Genomic DNA, 17,764 nt, shown 5'->3' on the forward strand with positions numbered 1-17,764 from the left:
TGCTCTACTCTGATGGACTGAAGGCACATCTGACTCCAGCCTGTTCCACTCTGATGGACTGAAGGCACATCTGACTCCAGCCTGTTCCACTCTGATGGACTGAAGGCACATCTGACTCCAGCCTGTTCCACTCTGAGGCGTGACTTGGGCAAGCTCTTAAAGTGGGGATCCAGGAGGGTGGCCTTATGACCCGAAGGATGATCAAAGACAGTCTTGAAGCATTCATCCAACTGAGATTGCAATGTGGTCACAAGTTTAAGAGCCTGTGGTAGACCCCGTACCGCCTCAATCCTCTTTAAGTTTGTCACTGCAGCCTTAAGAGCGTGGACACAAGGGATCACAGAAGACAGAGAGGCTCTCAATGTCTGTTAATCACATGTGTAAACCAATCCTCTCAATGTCTGTTAATCACATGTGTAAACCAATCCTCTCAATGTCTGTTAATCACATGTGTAAACCAATCATCTCACTCTCTATTAATCACATGTGTAAACCAATCATCTCACTCTCTGTTAATCACATGTGTAAACCAATCATCTCACTCTCTGTTAATCACATGTGTAAACCAATCATCTCACTCTCTGTTAATCACATGTGTAAACCAATCCTCTCACTGTCTATTAATCACATGTGTAAACCAATCATCTCACTCTCTGTTAATCACATGTGTAAACCAATCATCTCACTCTCTGTTAATCACATGTGTAAACCAATCATCTCACTCTCTGTTAATCACATGTGTAAACCAATCCTCTCACTGTCTATTAATCACATGTGTAAACCAATCATCTCACTCTCTGTTAATCACATGTGTAAACCAATCCTCTCAATGTCTGTTAATCACATGTGTAAACCAATCATCTCACTGTCTATTAATCACATGTGTAAACCATACCCCTCACTCTCTGTTAGTCACATGTGTAAACCAATCCCCTCACTGTTTGTTGATCACATGTGTAAACCAATCCTCTCACTGTCTGTTAATCACATGTGTAAACCAATCCTCTCACTCTCTCTTAATCACAAGTGTAAACAAATCCTCTCACTGTCTGTTAATCACGTGTGTAAACCAGTCCTCTCACTGTCTATTTATAAATCGCACGTTTACACCAATCCTCTTACTGTTCATGTATGACACATTTACATTTGTAATTATGATGTATCTCAATATTGTCTTCACTAGTCCAATTCAGTGTGTCTGTATCTACTCTATGAACAAGGCAAGATGTTAACAAATGTCCTTCAGTTAATGAGGAACTCACCCCAGGTGACAAGATGAGCTTCTGTTAGTTCAGCACCCTAGACTCTTATGACAATAAGCCCCCACCCCCCCGGAGCAGAAGTTACCTAATGTAATAGGCTACAGTTATGCACGTTCTCGACTTGAATATGATTGACAAAAAACTCTGACCAATCACTGCCTTCGTTAAGCAGTCATCGTTTTGACTTGTTCGATCAGGTGAGGAGTGACGACTGAAGAGAGCGGTGGTAACTGACTATTCGACTCGAACAGTCGGTAGATTAATCGATAAAAAAACAGTCATTAGTGGAAGTCCTAGCAGCAATGACATAGTGATATTGAAGAAAAAACATTTGATAAAATGAATTGAAGCACTATAATGAATTGCAGCATTCAAAAAGGTAAATTCATCAAAATAAAAAAAAGATGTGTCGGTTTAAAATACTGATGTCGACGCAGTTTCAGCCCCATAGAGTAATCTAAACATGTTTAAACTCAACACAGTTATCTAAACATGTTTAAACTCCCTATAGAGTAATCGGGTTGTGAGTCTGATTTCTGAAGAGGACTTGCTTTTCTCTGTGACCCTATTGGGTTGTGAGTTTGATTTCTGAAGAGGATTTGCTTTTCTCTGTGACCCTATTGGGTTGTGAGTTTGATTTCTGAAGAGGATTTGCTTTTCTCTGTGACCCTATCGGGTTGTGGGTTTGTGCTGTGTCCTCTCTGGGACACACTGATATGCCACAAGCTTTTTTTTTTTTTTTTTTTTTTTGAGGGGGGACAGGTCTTTCATTTATTTAATGTCTCATTAGTGGACCAGTGCTCAGTGTGCGTGATCTGAGATGTGCTGATTGGTGAATATGAACATGGACATGGACATGGACATGAAAGCAAAGTTGAATGAGTGTGACTGTGAACGTGAATGAGCAAAAATGTGTGTATCTGCAGAATTTTTATTATTTTTCTTACTGATGTTTCATTTAACACCAATCAGATTTCTTCTCTTAAGAGTTATAAAAATGTGCTTGTTTATCACTCAAAACCATCCCCAAAAAACACAAAACCCAGCTGACGTCCTCTGATGGTCCTTTCCTCAGGTGAAGTCAGAGGAGAGGAAGCTGAGTGCAATGTCTGTAGTAGAATGTGGCCACACTGTGGATGCTAAGATTTCACATGGTTGTTCTCTGATGGGGAGGAGGTGGTTCGAGGGCTCAGTTTGAGTTTAATGGGGTGTTTGGGAGCCAGCAGACCCTGAACATCCAGCTCCAGGGGAACCTAACAGGATGGACAGAAAAACAAAACATTGCCCGGGGTGAATTCTTTGGTTGCATTTTACAGCACTGAAAAAACCTTTATAGCATTAAATACCTTTACAGCATTAAATCCTTTACAATATTAAAAACCTTTGAGTACATTAGACCTGTGCAGCACCAAATATTTAGTCTTTATTTAGCAACAGACGTATTTACAAACAGAAAAAGTGAAACACGGGGCTTTTTAAAGTTTCATAGAATCAATGTAATAGGAGGTCATCACTAAAGTCATGATTACTAAAGTCATGATTACTAAAGTCATCATCACTAAAGTCATCATCACTAAAGTCATCATTACTAAAGTCATCATTATTAAAGTCATCATTACTAAAGTCATCATTACTAAAGTCATCATTATTAAAGTCATCATTACTAAAGTCATCATCACTAAAGTCATCATTACTAAAGTCATCATTACTAAAGTCATCATCACTAAAGTCATCATTACTAAAGTCATCATTATTAAAGTCATCATCACTAAAGTCATCATTACTAAAGTCATCATTATTAAACTCATCATCACTAAAGTTATCATTAATAAACTCATCATTATTAAAGTCATCATTACTAAAGTCATGATTACTAAAGTCATCATCACTAAAGTCATCATTACTAAAGTCATCATTACCAAAATCATCATTATTAAAGTCATAATTACTAAAGTCATCATCACTAAAGTCATCATTACTAAAGCCATCATTACTAAAGTCATCATTACTAAAGGCATCATTACTAAAGTCATCACTAAAGTCATCATTACTAAAGTCATCATTATTAAACTCATCATCACTAAAGTCATCATCACTAAAGTCATCATTATTAAAGTCATCATTACTAAAGTCATCATTACTAAAGTCATCATCACTAAAGTCATCATCACTAAAGTCATCATTACTAAAGTCACTAAAGTCATCATAACTAAAGTCATCATTACTAAAGTCATCATTACTAAAGTCATCACTAAAGTCATCATTACTAAAGTCATCATTACTGAAGTCATCATCACTAAAGTCATCATCACTAAAGTCATCACTAAAGTCATCATTATTAAAGTCGTCACTAAAGTCATCATCACTAAAGTCATCATCACTAAAGTCATCACTAAAGTCGTCATTACTAAAGTCGTCACTAAAGTCATCATCACTAAAGTCATCATCACTAAAGTCATCACTAAAGTCATCATTACTAAAGTCATCATTACTAAAGTCGTCATTATTAAGGTCATCATCACTAAAGTCATTATTACTAAAGTCATCATCGCTAAAGTCATCATTACTAAAGCCATCATTACTAAAGTCATCATTACTAAAGCCATCATTACTAAAGTCATCATTACTGAAGTCATCACTAAAGTAATCATTACTTACGTCATCATCACTAAAGTTATCATTACTAAAGTCATCATTACCAAAGTCATCACTAAAGTCATCATCACTGCAGTCATCATCACTAAAGTCAACATTACTAAAATCATAACTAAAGTCATCACTAAAATCATCACTACTTAAGTCATTACTGAAGTCATTAGAAATGTCGCGTTGCAGTAGGCGTGGCTTACCTTGGTTTCAGGACAGACATGAATGTCAAATCTCTGTAATATCTCTACGATGGCCAGCTTCATGCTCACTAAGGCAAATCTCATCCCAATGCAGTTCCTGGGCCCCGCCCCAAAAGGCATGTATGTGTACGGGTCAATACTCTCTTTGTTTTCTTTACTGAACCTGACACACACACACAGGTAAAGGAACAGAGCAGGGTATCAGTGCAAGGGACTGCCTTTGTATATATATATATATATATATATATATATATATATTTTTTTTTTTTACAATATCTTTTGCAAGTTTCACGTTTGAACGACAGATCACAAAAGGAAAGAAACAAAGTTTTCAATTTTGTGATCTACCTGTCTGGGTTGAAATCCTCTGGGTTGGTCCAGATTTCAGGGTCTCTGTGGAGGGCAAAGATGGGCACCATGACAACTGTTTCCTTGGGGATGGTGACCCCGTTGATCTCCACGGTTTTCTTGCAGACTCTCTCGAGTCGTGCGGCAACAGGATACAACCTCAGAGACTCATTCAAGGCAGCATCCAAATACTCCATCTGCATCAGCTTGTCATACTCGACAGGGGCCTGTCCGAAAAACAAAGCACAAAGATACACATGAGCAGGTGATGCTCTTTAACTGCTTTAGGTCTTTCTGATGTCAGATGTTTGGCATTTCGTCAGGTGTATCGTCAGGGTCCTTTGGGTTTTTGCCTTTCATTTTGGTTTAGGTTAGGTTTGGTTTTCAGAGAACACCTTGTTGGGGAAGGTATGGTTTAGGGTTAGTTTTCAGAGAACACCTTGTTGGGGAAGGTGTGGTTTAGGGTTAGTTTTCAGAGAACACCTTGTTAGGGAAGGTGTAGTTTAGGGTTAGGGTTAGGTTTTGGTTTCAGAGATCACCTTGTTGGGGAAGGTGTGGTCAATCTCCTCCTGAAGTTTCTTTATGGTGTGTGGGTTTGTGGCCAGATTGTAGAAGAGGAAGGTCAGAGTGCTGCTGCTGGTCTCATAGCCGGCAAATATGAAAATCATTGCCTGGGACAGAATCTCATGATCTGTCAGACCTACAGAGAGACACACACGTCCTTTCACATACACCAACACCACCTTTACTTCTTTCCTCTCCTTTACCACACACACACACACACACACACAGACACACTCACACATACACACACACATACACACACACGCATACCCACACACCCACACACACACACACACACACACACACCCACACACACACACACAGACACGCACACTCACACGCACACACCCACACCCACACACACACACACAGACACACACACAGACACACACCCACACACACACACGCGCCCTTTAACATACACCAACACCACCTTTACTTATTTCCTCTCCTTTACCACACACACACTCACACACACACACACACACAGACACAGACACACACACTCTTTCACATACACACACACACACAGACACACTCACACACACAGACACAGACACACATACTCTTTCACATACACACACACGCACACACACAGACACACACACACACACACTCTTTCACATACACAAACACTACCCTTGTTTATTTCCTCTCCTTTACCAGACAGACAGACAGACACACACACACACACACACACACACACTCTTTCACACACACACACACACACACACACACACACACACACACACTCTTTCACACACACACACTCACACACACTTTCACATACACAAACACTACCTTTGTTTATTTCCTCTCCTTTACTGTCTCCTGCTTTCTCCTGTTTCTGAGAATCCACCATCAGCTGCAGGAAGTCAACCCGATTCTGTGGAGGGAGAGACAGGTCAATGAGTCAAAACACCTTTTTATTATTTACACGTTTAAACAGTCAGCTACAACACCACCATGTGCTCAACAACACACACACACACACAGAAACAGAGAGTAAAACATACTGTGTGGTCATTCGCAGTTCGGTCAGCCTTGATCTTCTGCAGAGCAGCATAGAAGAAGTCAGTCACTGACGTCGGAAAAAAGGCAAAATCCATTTTTTCCAGAAGAGGTGCAAGAAAGGGAAAGAATGCTAAAAGAAAAGAATAAAGAAAAAGCACTTTTAAATCTACCTGAAATTCCATCAAAACAACGTCATCTTAGAGCACTGGGACCCCAGGGGGATATGAGAAAAAAGTGTCCTGTCTAAAGAGAGGTCAGGAAAGCAGAACAGGAACATTCCTATAGGTTTCAGATGTTTTTCATGCAAACATGGAGGAACCTATGTTAAATTAATGGATTCAGTCACATTACCAACTAGGAGGAAGAGTGGATTAAGAAAGTCGAATTTGAGCATTTTCTTGATGTTGTTCACGAAGGGGTCTTTGGGGTTGTTGAGCGAATCGATGTCAACACTGAAAGCTGTGCTGGTCACCACGTCCATACTGTATGCCCCGAAGAGTCTGGAACCATTTAACAAGACACAAGACTAAACAAGAGGATTCATCCTGCAAACTGGGTGTGTCTACAGTGTGTGTCTCCACACTGACCACACACTGACGACAGACTCTCAGATTCAGACTGAAGTTTCTAAGTTTCACTTTTTTTTTTTTTGTTTTAGGTGTACTCACTGTTTTTTTAGGCGTACTCACTCTTTTTTCCTATTTTTTTGGTGTACTCACTCTTTTTTTCGGTGTACTCACTCTTTTTTCCCCTTTTTTATGTGTACTCACTCTTTTTTTCCTTTTTTTAGGTGTACTCACTCTTTTTTTTAGGTGTACTCACTCTTTTTTTCCTTTTTTTCGGTGTACTCACTCTTTTTTTAGGTGTACTCACTCTTTAAAATCAGCGGCTTCGCCCCGATCAGCGTTCCTCTGCAGGGTCTTAATTAACGTATTAGAGTTCCTCTTCATGATCGCAAACATCTGACAACACACAGAAATCACACATGACTTCCCCGTGGTCATCCTTTCCCTGCCTCTAACCCTGTTTAATTTTTGCCCCCATTCTGACTGCAATAAAAAAAAAGGCCCAGAAGAGGGCAGTGTTTCAAACATATATCTGGCAGTCCTCTATAACTAGTGTTTGTTAGGGCCTACACCAGAGGCGTCAGGGACTTCACCATGTTTGACTGGGACTGACTCAACCACATGCATCTGTCTTCGTAAGGATGCAGCATGTTTTACTTCTCATCCTGAAGATTTCCTCCCCTGTTACTCACATGTTCTACATACTATACATACATACATGTTTATATACTAACACCCACCAGAGCATGAGCCAGTGAGTAGTACATCATAACAGCACAATCATCACCTACACTCTCACTGAGCAGAGCCTCACAGGAACCTATTCACAGTGTAAACCAGGCTGGTCTGGTACTGCACAGGAACCTATTCACAGTGTAAACCAGGCTGGTCTGGTACCGCACAGAAACCTATTCACAGTGTAAACCAGGCTGGTCTGGTACCGCACAGAAACCTATTCACAGCGTAAACCAGGCTGGTCTGGTTAAATTCTCTACCCCATCTGCTGCTCTGACTGTCTGAGCTTAAAGGTTTCCTGTCTTTCCTTTTCGATCTTTTCATTCATTAACACTGAGATGAGGTGTGAAAGCAGAGAACCGTGTGACACTGAGACACGTGACGGGTACCTCAAAGCAGAGAACCGTGTGACACTGAGATACGTGACGGATACCTCTTTCAGCCGTCCGGTGGTGAACGACGGTGACAGGATGCCTCGGATCCTCCGCCAGTCTTCATCTTCTACTATAGACACGGCGTCGTACAGCGGTCCGTTCAGACGGAAATTCTACCGAAAACAATAACACAGCGATTTTAAACTGAAGAAAACAATAATACAGTGAAACTAAACTACCGAAAACAATAACACAGCGAATTTAAACAAATGAAAACAATAACACAGCGAATTTAAACTGATGAAAACAACGACACAGCGTCGTACAGCGGTCCGTTCAGACGGAAATTCTACTGAAAACAATAACACAGCGATTTTAAACTGACGAAAACAATAATACAGTGAAACTAAACTACCGAAAACAATAACACAGCGAATTTAAACAAATGAAAACAATAACACAGCGTCGTACAGCGGTCCGTTCAGATGGAAATTCGACCGAAAACAATAACACATCGCAGTTAAACTACCGAAAACAATAACACAGCGAGGTTAAACTGACGAAAACAATAACACAGCGAATTTAAACTGACGAAAACAGTAACACAGCGCAGTTAAACTGATGAAAACAATAACACAATGAGGTTAAACTAATGAAAAGAGTAATCCACAGCGAGGTTAAACTGATGGCGTACTGTAAACACATTACTATAATTTTGGATTTATGTTGGAATTGGACAGAGTAACTGCATTGGTGTCCTGGTTAGTTGGCTAAGTGTAGTGTGAGTAACTGTTGTGAGGGTGAAAACTACAGTGATACAGGAAGATAAGATTTTCAAAGGCGTGAGGCGTCTTACCCTCCGGTTGGTAAAGAGGGAATAACATTCTTTTATGAGCACAGTTTTGATGATGTCTCTGTCCATGACGCAAAGAACTGGCTGACGGCCGTCATAGATCCTGCCAATCACAACAATCACACATGACAAACAGAAAACATGCTGATTAATGCCAGTGTTTCTCGCTAGAGCATGATCAACACTCGACAAACAAACAAACACGGGACCAATAAACAAATAAACACAGGAGAAATAAGGCTTCAGATTTCTGCCTCACTGTTGAGTTTGGCTCATGAGACAGAAGCAGATTCATGTGAAATGAGTGCATGCGATTTACAAATTAGACCCCAAATTAACTGTTTGTAATCTACAAATTAGACCCCAAATTAACTGTCTGTAATCTACAAATTAAAATCCCATTAACTGTCTGCAATCTACAAATTAGACCCCAAATTAACTGTCTGTAATGTATAAATTAAAATCCCAGTTAACTGTCTGTAACCTACAAAATAAAATCGCAATTAATTGACTACAATCTTCACATTTAAATCTCTGTTAACTGAGAGTGTTATTAAAATTACAATCCCAATTAACTGACAGCAATCTAAACATTTAAATCCCAGTTAAGTGACAGTAAACTACATATTTAAATCTCATTGAACTGAGAGACATTTTGGATACATGGCTAAAAAGTCTGATTTCAAGAAACTTCAAGAGTAAAGGTTAAACTGTAAACGTTGGTTTAAAATCCTTGTTTCGAGTGACATGAGGTCATATTTTATATTTTCTGGGTAAACGGAAAGACTACTTTATGACTCCGATTCGATACACACCCCAAACCTCACACACTTACCCCCAGATCTTCCCATACTTCTGGAAACATTCAACGTCAAAATTTTGGAAACCCTAAAAGTGAATTGCATAATAAAGTGAGGCATTACACATGACAACAATGAAATAAATCTAAAAAAAGTCCCTTCGTATCTCCAGCCCATTAACAGTAACTCACCCTCTTATAGTTCAACATCGTTCCCAGAAACGGAATAGGTGTGGGACCAGGAATTCCTAATTTTTTAAACAGTCCATGGGGCCAGTATCCGTACCTGCAGGTTACACAGCAAATCCCGAGACACAAACCAATGTGATTACTAACGACACATCCTGATAGTTCTACCCCGACATACTAATGACACATCCTGATAGTTCTACCCCGACATACTAACGACACATCCTGATAGTTCTACCCCGACATACTGACAACACATCCTGATAGTTCTACCCCGACATACTGACAACACATCCTGATAGTTCTACCCCGACATACTAACGACACATCCTGATAGTTCTACCCCGACATACTAACGACACATCCTGATAGTTCTACCCCGACATACTAATGACACATCCTGATAGTTCTACCCCGACATACTGACAACACATCCTGATAGTTCTACCCCGACATACTGACAACACATCCTGATAGTTCTACCCCGACATACTGACAACACATCCTGATAGTTCTACCCCGACATACTAACGACACATCCTGATAGTTCTACCCTTCACATTTGTTCAAATGTATTAGCCTTTGAATAAATGATCAATTTCTATCCAAATAAACTTTAAATCAGTTAAAGCTGGAGTCAGTGTAGTCAGTTTCATGAAACACACTGTAAAAGACAGAAATATAATAAGAGAATAAAAGTAAATTACTCACAGAGCCAGGAGACCCAGTAGAAGCAGAAGCAGTGTCCATGTCTCGGCAGAGAACAGGGGGAGGAAATTCATTGTGTTTGGTCGGTGTGGTTCTGGAGAACTCAAAGGACTGGTGTGATATGTTTGACTGTCTGGCTCCCGTGTGCTGAAATCAGACAGGCAAAGACATGCTTTAAGGGCTGAGCAGGTCAGACATGAATGATTAACTTTTTTGCTGTCGGGTGAAAAACCAATCACAACACATGCTGTAATCTTACTCTGTCCCTTGACCGTGTTGTTGGACGCTGAAACTCACAGCTCAGCCTGGATCTCTGACTTCATCAGTCTTTAATGGCAGGTTACAGGTTGATTATTAAATGACTCCAAAGCCAGGTGAAACAGCCTATCACAACACAACCAGGTGAAACAGCCAATCACAACACAGTAAACAGGTGACACCAGTACGTGGAATATGATTCCTGGAAATCCTTTCTGAGTGTCTCACGGACACAGTTACCTGGCTCTTTTTTGTTCTTTTTTTTCCCAAGGCCTTTTCATGAAGAAATAAACTGGTTTTGCCGCCTGAGCAGCTCTGGCCAGAGACTAAGCTGTGTTATCTGATTTTTTGAGCAGATGGTTATTTGTGCTTTTGCTTAAGATGTCAAAATCTTTGGATTTATGTTAGAAAAAAACTGATCTGAAATCAGAGGAGGAGCATGTGAATGATTACCTAATATGGGCAGTCTTATTATGAACAGGTAAACACGCTGCATGACAAAGATAAACTGTATCTTTGTGCATTGTTACACCCCTCTGTGGAATTTATCTAACATGTCCACAACCCTTATATAGGGTTACAGTGATCTCTGTTCACACTCCACTCCAAAACCCTCTACACACACACTCACACACACACATACACACTCATATACATAAACACACACACACAGTCACCTCTGCTCACACTTAACTCCAAAACCCTCTACACACACACCGCACACACACACCACACACACACACCACACAGTCACCTCTGCTCACACTCCACTCCAAAACCCTTTGTACACACTGAGAAACAGCCACACCTACACACACACACACACACACACACACCACACACACACAGACAGTCACCTCTGTTCACACTCCACTCCAAAACCCTTTATACACACTGAGAAACAGCCACACCTACACAGACACAGATACACACACACACACACACACACACACACACAGACACACACAGTCACCTCTGCTCACACTTAACTCCAAAACCCTTTATACACACTGAGAAACAGCCACACCTACACAGACACAGACACACACACACACACACACAGACACACACATATGCTGTTATGCCCAGCCTAGGGGTTACCGAGCATATCATAAAAGTGACTCCCCTTTCCCTACTCCCAGTGATGACCCATGCCAGCGAATACAGTCCAAAAAGTGATTTATTTACAAAAGTGACTCCCCTTTCCCTACTCCCAGTGATGACCTGTGCCAGCGAATACAGTCCAAAAAGTGATTTATTTACAAAAGTGACTCCCCTTTCCCTACTCCCAGTGATGACCTGTGCCAGCGAATACAGTCCAAAAAGTGATTTATTTACAAAAGTGACTCCCCTTTCCCTACTCCCAGTGATGACCCGTGCCAGCGAATACAGTCCAAAAAGTGATTTATTTACAAAAGTGACTCCCCTTTCCCTACTCCCAGTGATGACCCGTGCCAGCGAATACAGTCCAAAAAGTGATTTATTTACAAAAGTGACTCCCCTTTCCCTACTCCCAGTGATGACCTGTGCCAGCGAATAGTCCAAAAAGTGATTTATTTACAAAAGTGGTGGTGAAGAGCGTCGGGGGTGAGCGCGGCCAAAACAACAAACAAAATAATCTATAATTTCCAAACTAAATAAACTACTTCCCCAAATAAAAGAAAAAGAAAATACAGAATTCTTCCCTAACCTCCTAACGAAAAACAGGAGAAAAGAAGAACGAACAAAAATGGCTTCACACCCCCTACACCTACCCGAACTGTTCACACGAAAATTATTTACAATATGTACAACGAACAACGACCTAACACAATGAAAATTACAAACACACAAATAAAGATTTACAATCTATACCACGAAAAATACACACAAGAAGTTATCGGAACACACACGAAAAGACACGGTCAAATTGGCCAGGAAAAACGGGGGCCAACCGGCATCTTACTTAGGCATCTTGAGAGGCCTACTTACTTGAGACTAGCTCTCAAGTTAGACATTCTTTGGTCTCTCGCACACATGCGATTCTCGTTGCCACCCCCACTCTAGTTGGTGCCTAGCACACACGCTTGCGCACTAAATCCTCATACCACGCCTACCTCTTGCTGTGCACATGCACACAGCCTCTCTCCCTCGCTCCTCCCTCTCTTTTCTGTGCACATGCGCACAGCCTCTCTCCAAAGAACTCCTCCCTCTCTCTTCAGTGCGCAGCTGGGCACACGCCCACATACACACACGTGCTCTCTCTCTCTCTCTCTCACACTCACACACGCACACACACACACACACACACACACACACAAACACACACACACTCACCCATCTCTGGTCTAACACTCATTCAGTCCTACACTGAATACCTGTACATAGACTCATTACCATTTTGTTACCATTCACCCTTTGATCATTCTATTTGCTGCTGATTATTGATTGTACCATATCAGTATTAGTTTGTCAAGTAGTATTGATTACGTTAATAAATAGTATCTTTGAAATAAACTGTTGTACTGTCTGTTTCTGCCGCAGTATCCACTGAATGCCAACCTCTGCCATCAAAGCACTCCCAATTACCTTCACTCACCTGGTTGTTCATGAGTGTTATGGGTTTAGTAGTGTAATTGTAATACATTAGTAATGCAATACTCTCTAAGACTGTAGCACAGTGTTACAGCTAGCTTATCCCATTAATCTTAGTTGTTTAATTAATAAAATATTGAACGCCGAAATTAATGGTTAATAAATTATATGAGACTGAGTTATGAGACTGATTTATTAATCCTATCACACCTACATCTTTTGGTGTCCCTGTGTTAGGACTGCAATTGTACCTACAATAGCTTTCCAATAGAATTACTGACTGACACCATAGCTTTCTTTTAGACAACTACTGCCTGACACCATAGCTTTCTTTTAGACAACTACTGACTGACACCATAGCTTTCTTTTAGAACTACTGACGGACACCATAGCTTTCTTTTAGACAACTACGGACTGACACCATAGCTTTCTTTTAGACAACTACTGACTGACACCATAGCTTTCTTTTAGACAACTACTGACTGACACCATAGCTTTCTTTTAGAACTACTGACTGACACCATAGCTTTCTTTTAGACAACTACTGACTGACACCATAGCTTTCCAATAGAACTACTGACTGACACCACAGTTAAACTGAGAGCTGATTTTGTGTGTGATGATGAAAAACATCTGTTTATTGTGTCAGTTACTGGGCTCTGTGCTTCGTCTTCAGACATTACTCATATGTCCTCAGTCTGTTTTACTGTGTGACCCTGAGTGACTGTGAGCACACTCATGTTTATTAACAAACACAGTTCCCAGGACTGGCCTGTGAGAGTCATGTGACTGTGTCAGTCACGTGACAGCAGCATCACTGGATCTCATCGTATGTTAATATCACATACACTACTGTGCAACATGACTGGACCTCATCGTATGTTAATAACACATACACTGCTGTGCAATGTAACTGGACCTCATCGTATGTTAATATCACATACACTGCTGTGCAGTGTAACTGGACCTCATCGTATGTTAATATCACATACACTGCTGTGCAGTGTAACTGGACCTCATCGTATGTTAATATCACATACACTGCTGTGCAGTGTAACTGGACCTCATCGTATGGTAATAACACATACACTGCTGTGCAGTGTAACTGGACCTCATCGTATGTTAATATCACATACACTGCTGTGCAATGTAACTGGACCTCATCGTATGTTAATATCACATACACTGCTGTGCAATGTAACTGGACCTCATCGTATGTTAATATCACATACACTGCTGTGCAGTGTAACTGGACCTCATCGTATGTTAATATCACATACACTGCTGTAGAGTTCTGAGGGCTGTACTACAAAGTGAGGTAACTGGCTTATCCCGGTAACTTCTGGTTGAGTTAACTCAGAGTAAGTAGTAAAGTAGTTTTGCTAGGAGAATGAAGCCATAGGGCTTTTCTATTAGGAGGTTTACTACTTACTCTTACCTTGCTTCATAGTACAGCCGCCTGCTTTACAGGCAGTTTACATAAACAAAAAAGTAACCATAAATATAGCATCTAGGCTCTTCAGTACAACTTCAGACAATCACTGTGCCCTTAATAAATACAGTTTTCCTCTCTGTCCTGAGTGTTACTTATACTAATACTAATACTAATAATGATGATGATGATAATGATGATAATGATGATAATGATACTACTACTACTAATAATAATAATTTCCAGTGCTGTCCAGGTTAAAGGATTTACAGAGTAAGAATTAAAAATATATAGGGTGAGGAGCTCGGACACCCGGGAGGAGTTGGAGTAGAGCCACTGATCCTCTGCATTGAAAGGAGCCAGTTGAGGTGGTTCGGTCACCTAGTCAGGATGCCTCCTGGGCGCCTCCCTGTGGAGGTGTTCTTGGCACGACCAACTGGGAGGAGACCCCCGGGAAGACCCAGGACACGTTGGGAGAATTATATATCTCGGCTGGCCTGGGAACAGGAGGAGCCGGAGGATGTAGCCGGGGAAAGGGATGTCTGGGCTCCTGTCCTCAGCCTGCTGCCACCGCGACCCAGTTCCAGAGAAGCGTCAGAAAATGATGATGATGATGATGAAATTAAAAATATCAGAAGCCCGCATAAGCCCCCCTCTTAGACAGTTTAGGAACAAGAGAAAATATCAGAAGCCTGCATAAGCCCCCCTGTTAGACAGTTTAGGAACAAGAGAAAATATCAGAAGCCTGCATAAGCCCCCCTGTTAGACAGTTTAGGAACAAGAGAAAATATCAGAAGCAACCAGCACTGCACCCTTATAAAGAAGTAAAATACTGATAAAACAAATCAGGAAATAATAAAGTAAAGGAAATAATCACTGGTATACACAAACACGATGATCTCAGGTAAAACAAACAGAATGCCAATAAAAGAACAAACTAGAATTCTAAACAGATAAAAGTGCAACACATATGGAAGAGCTGATAAAACTACAAACACAATGACACTAAAACAAGCACAATTAAATTTGGACTGAAGATAAAACAAATGAAATAAATAAGATTAAATCAAACACCTCAGATTAGTACTTTAAAGAGCCAATATAAAAGGTAATAAAGAGGGAGAGCATTGTTCAGTGTAGGCCGTCTCGTAAAGTTGAGTTTTAAGGAGGCACTTAAAGGCTGCAGCGGACTCTGCCGATCTCACACTGAAGGCTGTTCCAAAGACAAGGGGCCGTAATCGAAAACGAACGGTCACCCTCGGTTTTCAGTTTCGTCAGCGGGACAGTTAAAAGTTTTTGATTAGCTGATCTTAGGGGCCTGGCTGGGCTGTAAGGGGTTAAAAGCTCTTTAATATACTCTGGAGCCAGACCATGGATGGGCTTGTAGGTAATTAATGCAATTTGAAATGTATTCTGAACTCAATGGGTAACCAGTGCAGTGATGTTAAAACTGGGGTGATATGACAGGACCTCCTAGATTTAGTTAATGATCCGGCTGCTGAGTTCTGGATAAGTTGCAGTTGTGAGACTGAGTGGGCGTTTAAGCAGGTGAAGAGAGAGTTACAGTACTCCAGGTGTGATGATATAAAAGCATGTACGACTTTTTCTGTGTCATTAAAATTGAGTCTTATCCTGGAGATGTTTCTTAATTGGTAAAAACAAGTTTGGCTGATGTTTCTGGTATGCTGCTCAAAGAATAAGTTACCCCAAGGTACTTTGCCACAGACATAAACATCAGTGCTAAGTGAACCCAGGGAGGACTGTATGTGTAGTTTGTGATGCTCTGGACCAAAGATCAAAACCTCTGTTTTTTTGCTATTAAACTGTAAGTTAGTTGCCAGTCCTTGACACAGGATAAACAGGAATGCAGTGTGGTTAGATTGTTCAGTTCATGTGGTTTAAATGAGAGGTATAACTGTGTATCATCCACATAACAGTGGAACGAGATGTTGTGTTGCCGAATGATACATAGATAAGGGCTATGTATAGGGTAGCATGTCCAGTGAGAATAAAGATAAGGGTTATGTATAGGGTAACATGTCCAGTGAGAATAAAGAGATAAGGGCTATGTATAGGGTAACATGTCCAGTGAGAATAAGGATAAGGGCTATGTATAGGGTAACATGTCCAGTGAGAATAAGGATAAGGGCTATGTATAGGGTAACATGTACAGTGAGAATAAGGATAAGGGCTATGTATAGGGTAACATGTCCAGTGAGAATAAAGATAAGGGCTATGTATAGGGTAACATGTCCAGTGAGAATAAAGATAAGGGCTATGTATAGGGTAACATGTCCAGTGAGAATAAGGATAAGGGCTATGTATAGGGTAACATGTCCAGTGAGAATAAAGAGATAAGGGCTATGTATAGGGTAACATGTCCAGTGAGAATAAAGAGATAAGGGCTATGTATAGGGTAACATGTCCAGTGAGAATAAAGATAAGGGCTATGTATAGGGTAACATGTACAGTGAGAATAAGGATAAGGGCTATGTATAGGGTAACATGTCCAGTGAGAATAAAGATAAGGGTTATGTATAGGGTAACATGTCCAGTGAGAATAAAGAGATAAGGGCTATGTATAGGGTAACATGTACAGTGAGAATAAAGTAAGGGTTATGTATAGGGTAACATGTCCAGTGAGAATAAGGATAAGGGCTATGTATAGGGTAACATGTACAGTGAGAATAAAGATAAGGGTTATGTATAGGGTAACATGTCCAGTGAGAATAAGGATAAGGGCTATGTATAGGGTAACATGTCCAGTGAGAATAAAGAGATAAGGGCTATGTATAGGGTAACATGTCCAGTGAGAATAAGGATAAGGGCTATGTATAGGGTAACATGTACAGTGAGAATAAAGATAAGGGTTATGTATAGGGTAACATGTCCAGTGAGAATAAGGATAAGGGCTATGTATAGGGTAACATGTCCAGTGAGAATAAAGAGATAAGGGCTATGTATAGGGTAACATGTCCAGTGAGAATAAGGATAAGGGCTATGTATAGGGTAACATGTCCAGTGAGAATAAGGATAAGGGCTATGTATAGGGTAACATGTACAGTGAGAATAAGGATAAGGGCTATGTATAGGGTAACATGTCCAGTGAGAATAAAGATAAGGGCTATGTATAGGGTAACATGTCCAGTGAGAATAAAGATAAGGGCTATGTATAGGGTAACATGTCCAGTGAGAATAAGGATAAGGGCTATGTATAGGGTAACATGTCCAGTGAGAAT

General features: G+C 40.6%; 1 protein-coding gene across 2 annotated transcripts; it reads right to left on the reverse strand.

Moving 5' to 3' along the window:
* Positions 1-2,177: 2,177 nt before the first annotated feature.
* On the reverse strand, positions 2,178-10,408 carry cyp3a65 (cytochrome P450, family 3, subfamily A, polypeptide 65). 2 transcript variants are annotated; one of them, XM_030780954.1, is made up of 13 exons: positions 10,265-10,408; positions 9,557-9,650; positions 9,401-9,453; positions 8,569-8,668; positions 7,772-7,885; positions 6,911-6,999; positions 6,389-6,537; positions 6,040-6,167; positions 5,825-5,909; positions 4,999-5,159; positions 4,460-4,686; positions 4,112-4,274; positions 2,178-2,515 (listed from the first exon to the last, which is right to left on the reverse strand). In XM_030780954.1, exons 1-13 carry the CDS (start codon positions 10,333-10,335, stop codon positions 2,402-2,404), a joined length of 1,548 nt encoding a protein of 515 aa, XP_030636814.1. In that variant the 5' UTR covers positions 10,336-10,408; the 3' UTR covers positions 2,178-2,401. The 2 variants fall into 2 exon arrangements, with proteins under 2 accessions (XP_030636814.1, XP_030636815.1); XM_030780955.1 differs by lacking the exon at positions 10,265-10,408 and having other exon boundaries at positions 8,569-8,669.
* Between the last annotated feature and the right edge of the window lie 7,356 nt (positions 10,409-17,764).

This window comes from Chanos chanos, chromosome 7 (assembly GCF_902362185.1).
Source record: "Chanos chanos chromosome 7, fChaCha1.1, whole genome shotgun sequence".
NCBI lineage: Eukaryota > Metazoa > Chordata > Actinopteri > Gonorynchiformes > Chanidae > Chanos > Chanos chanos.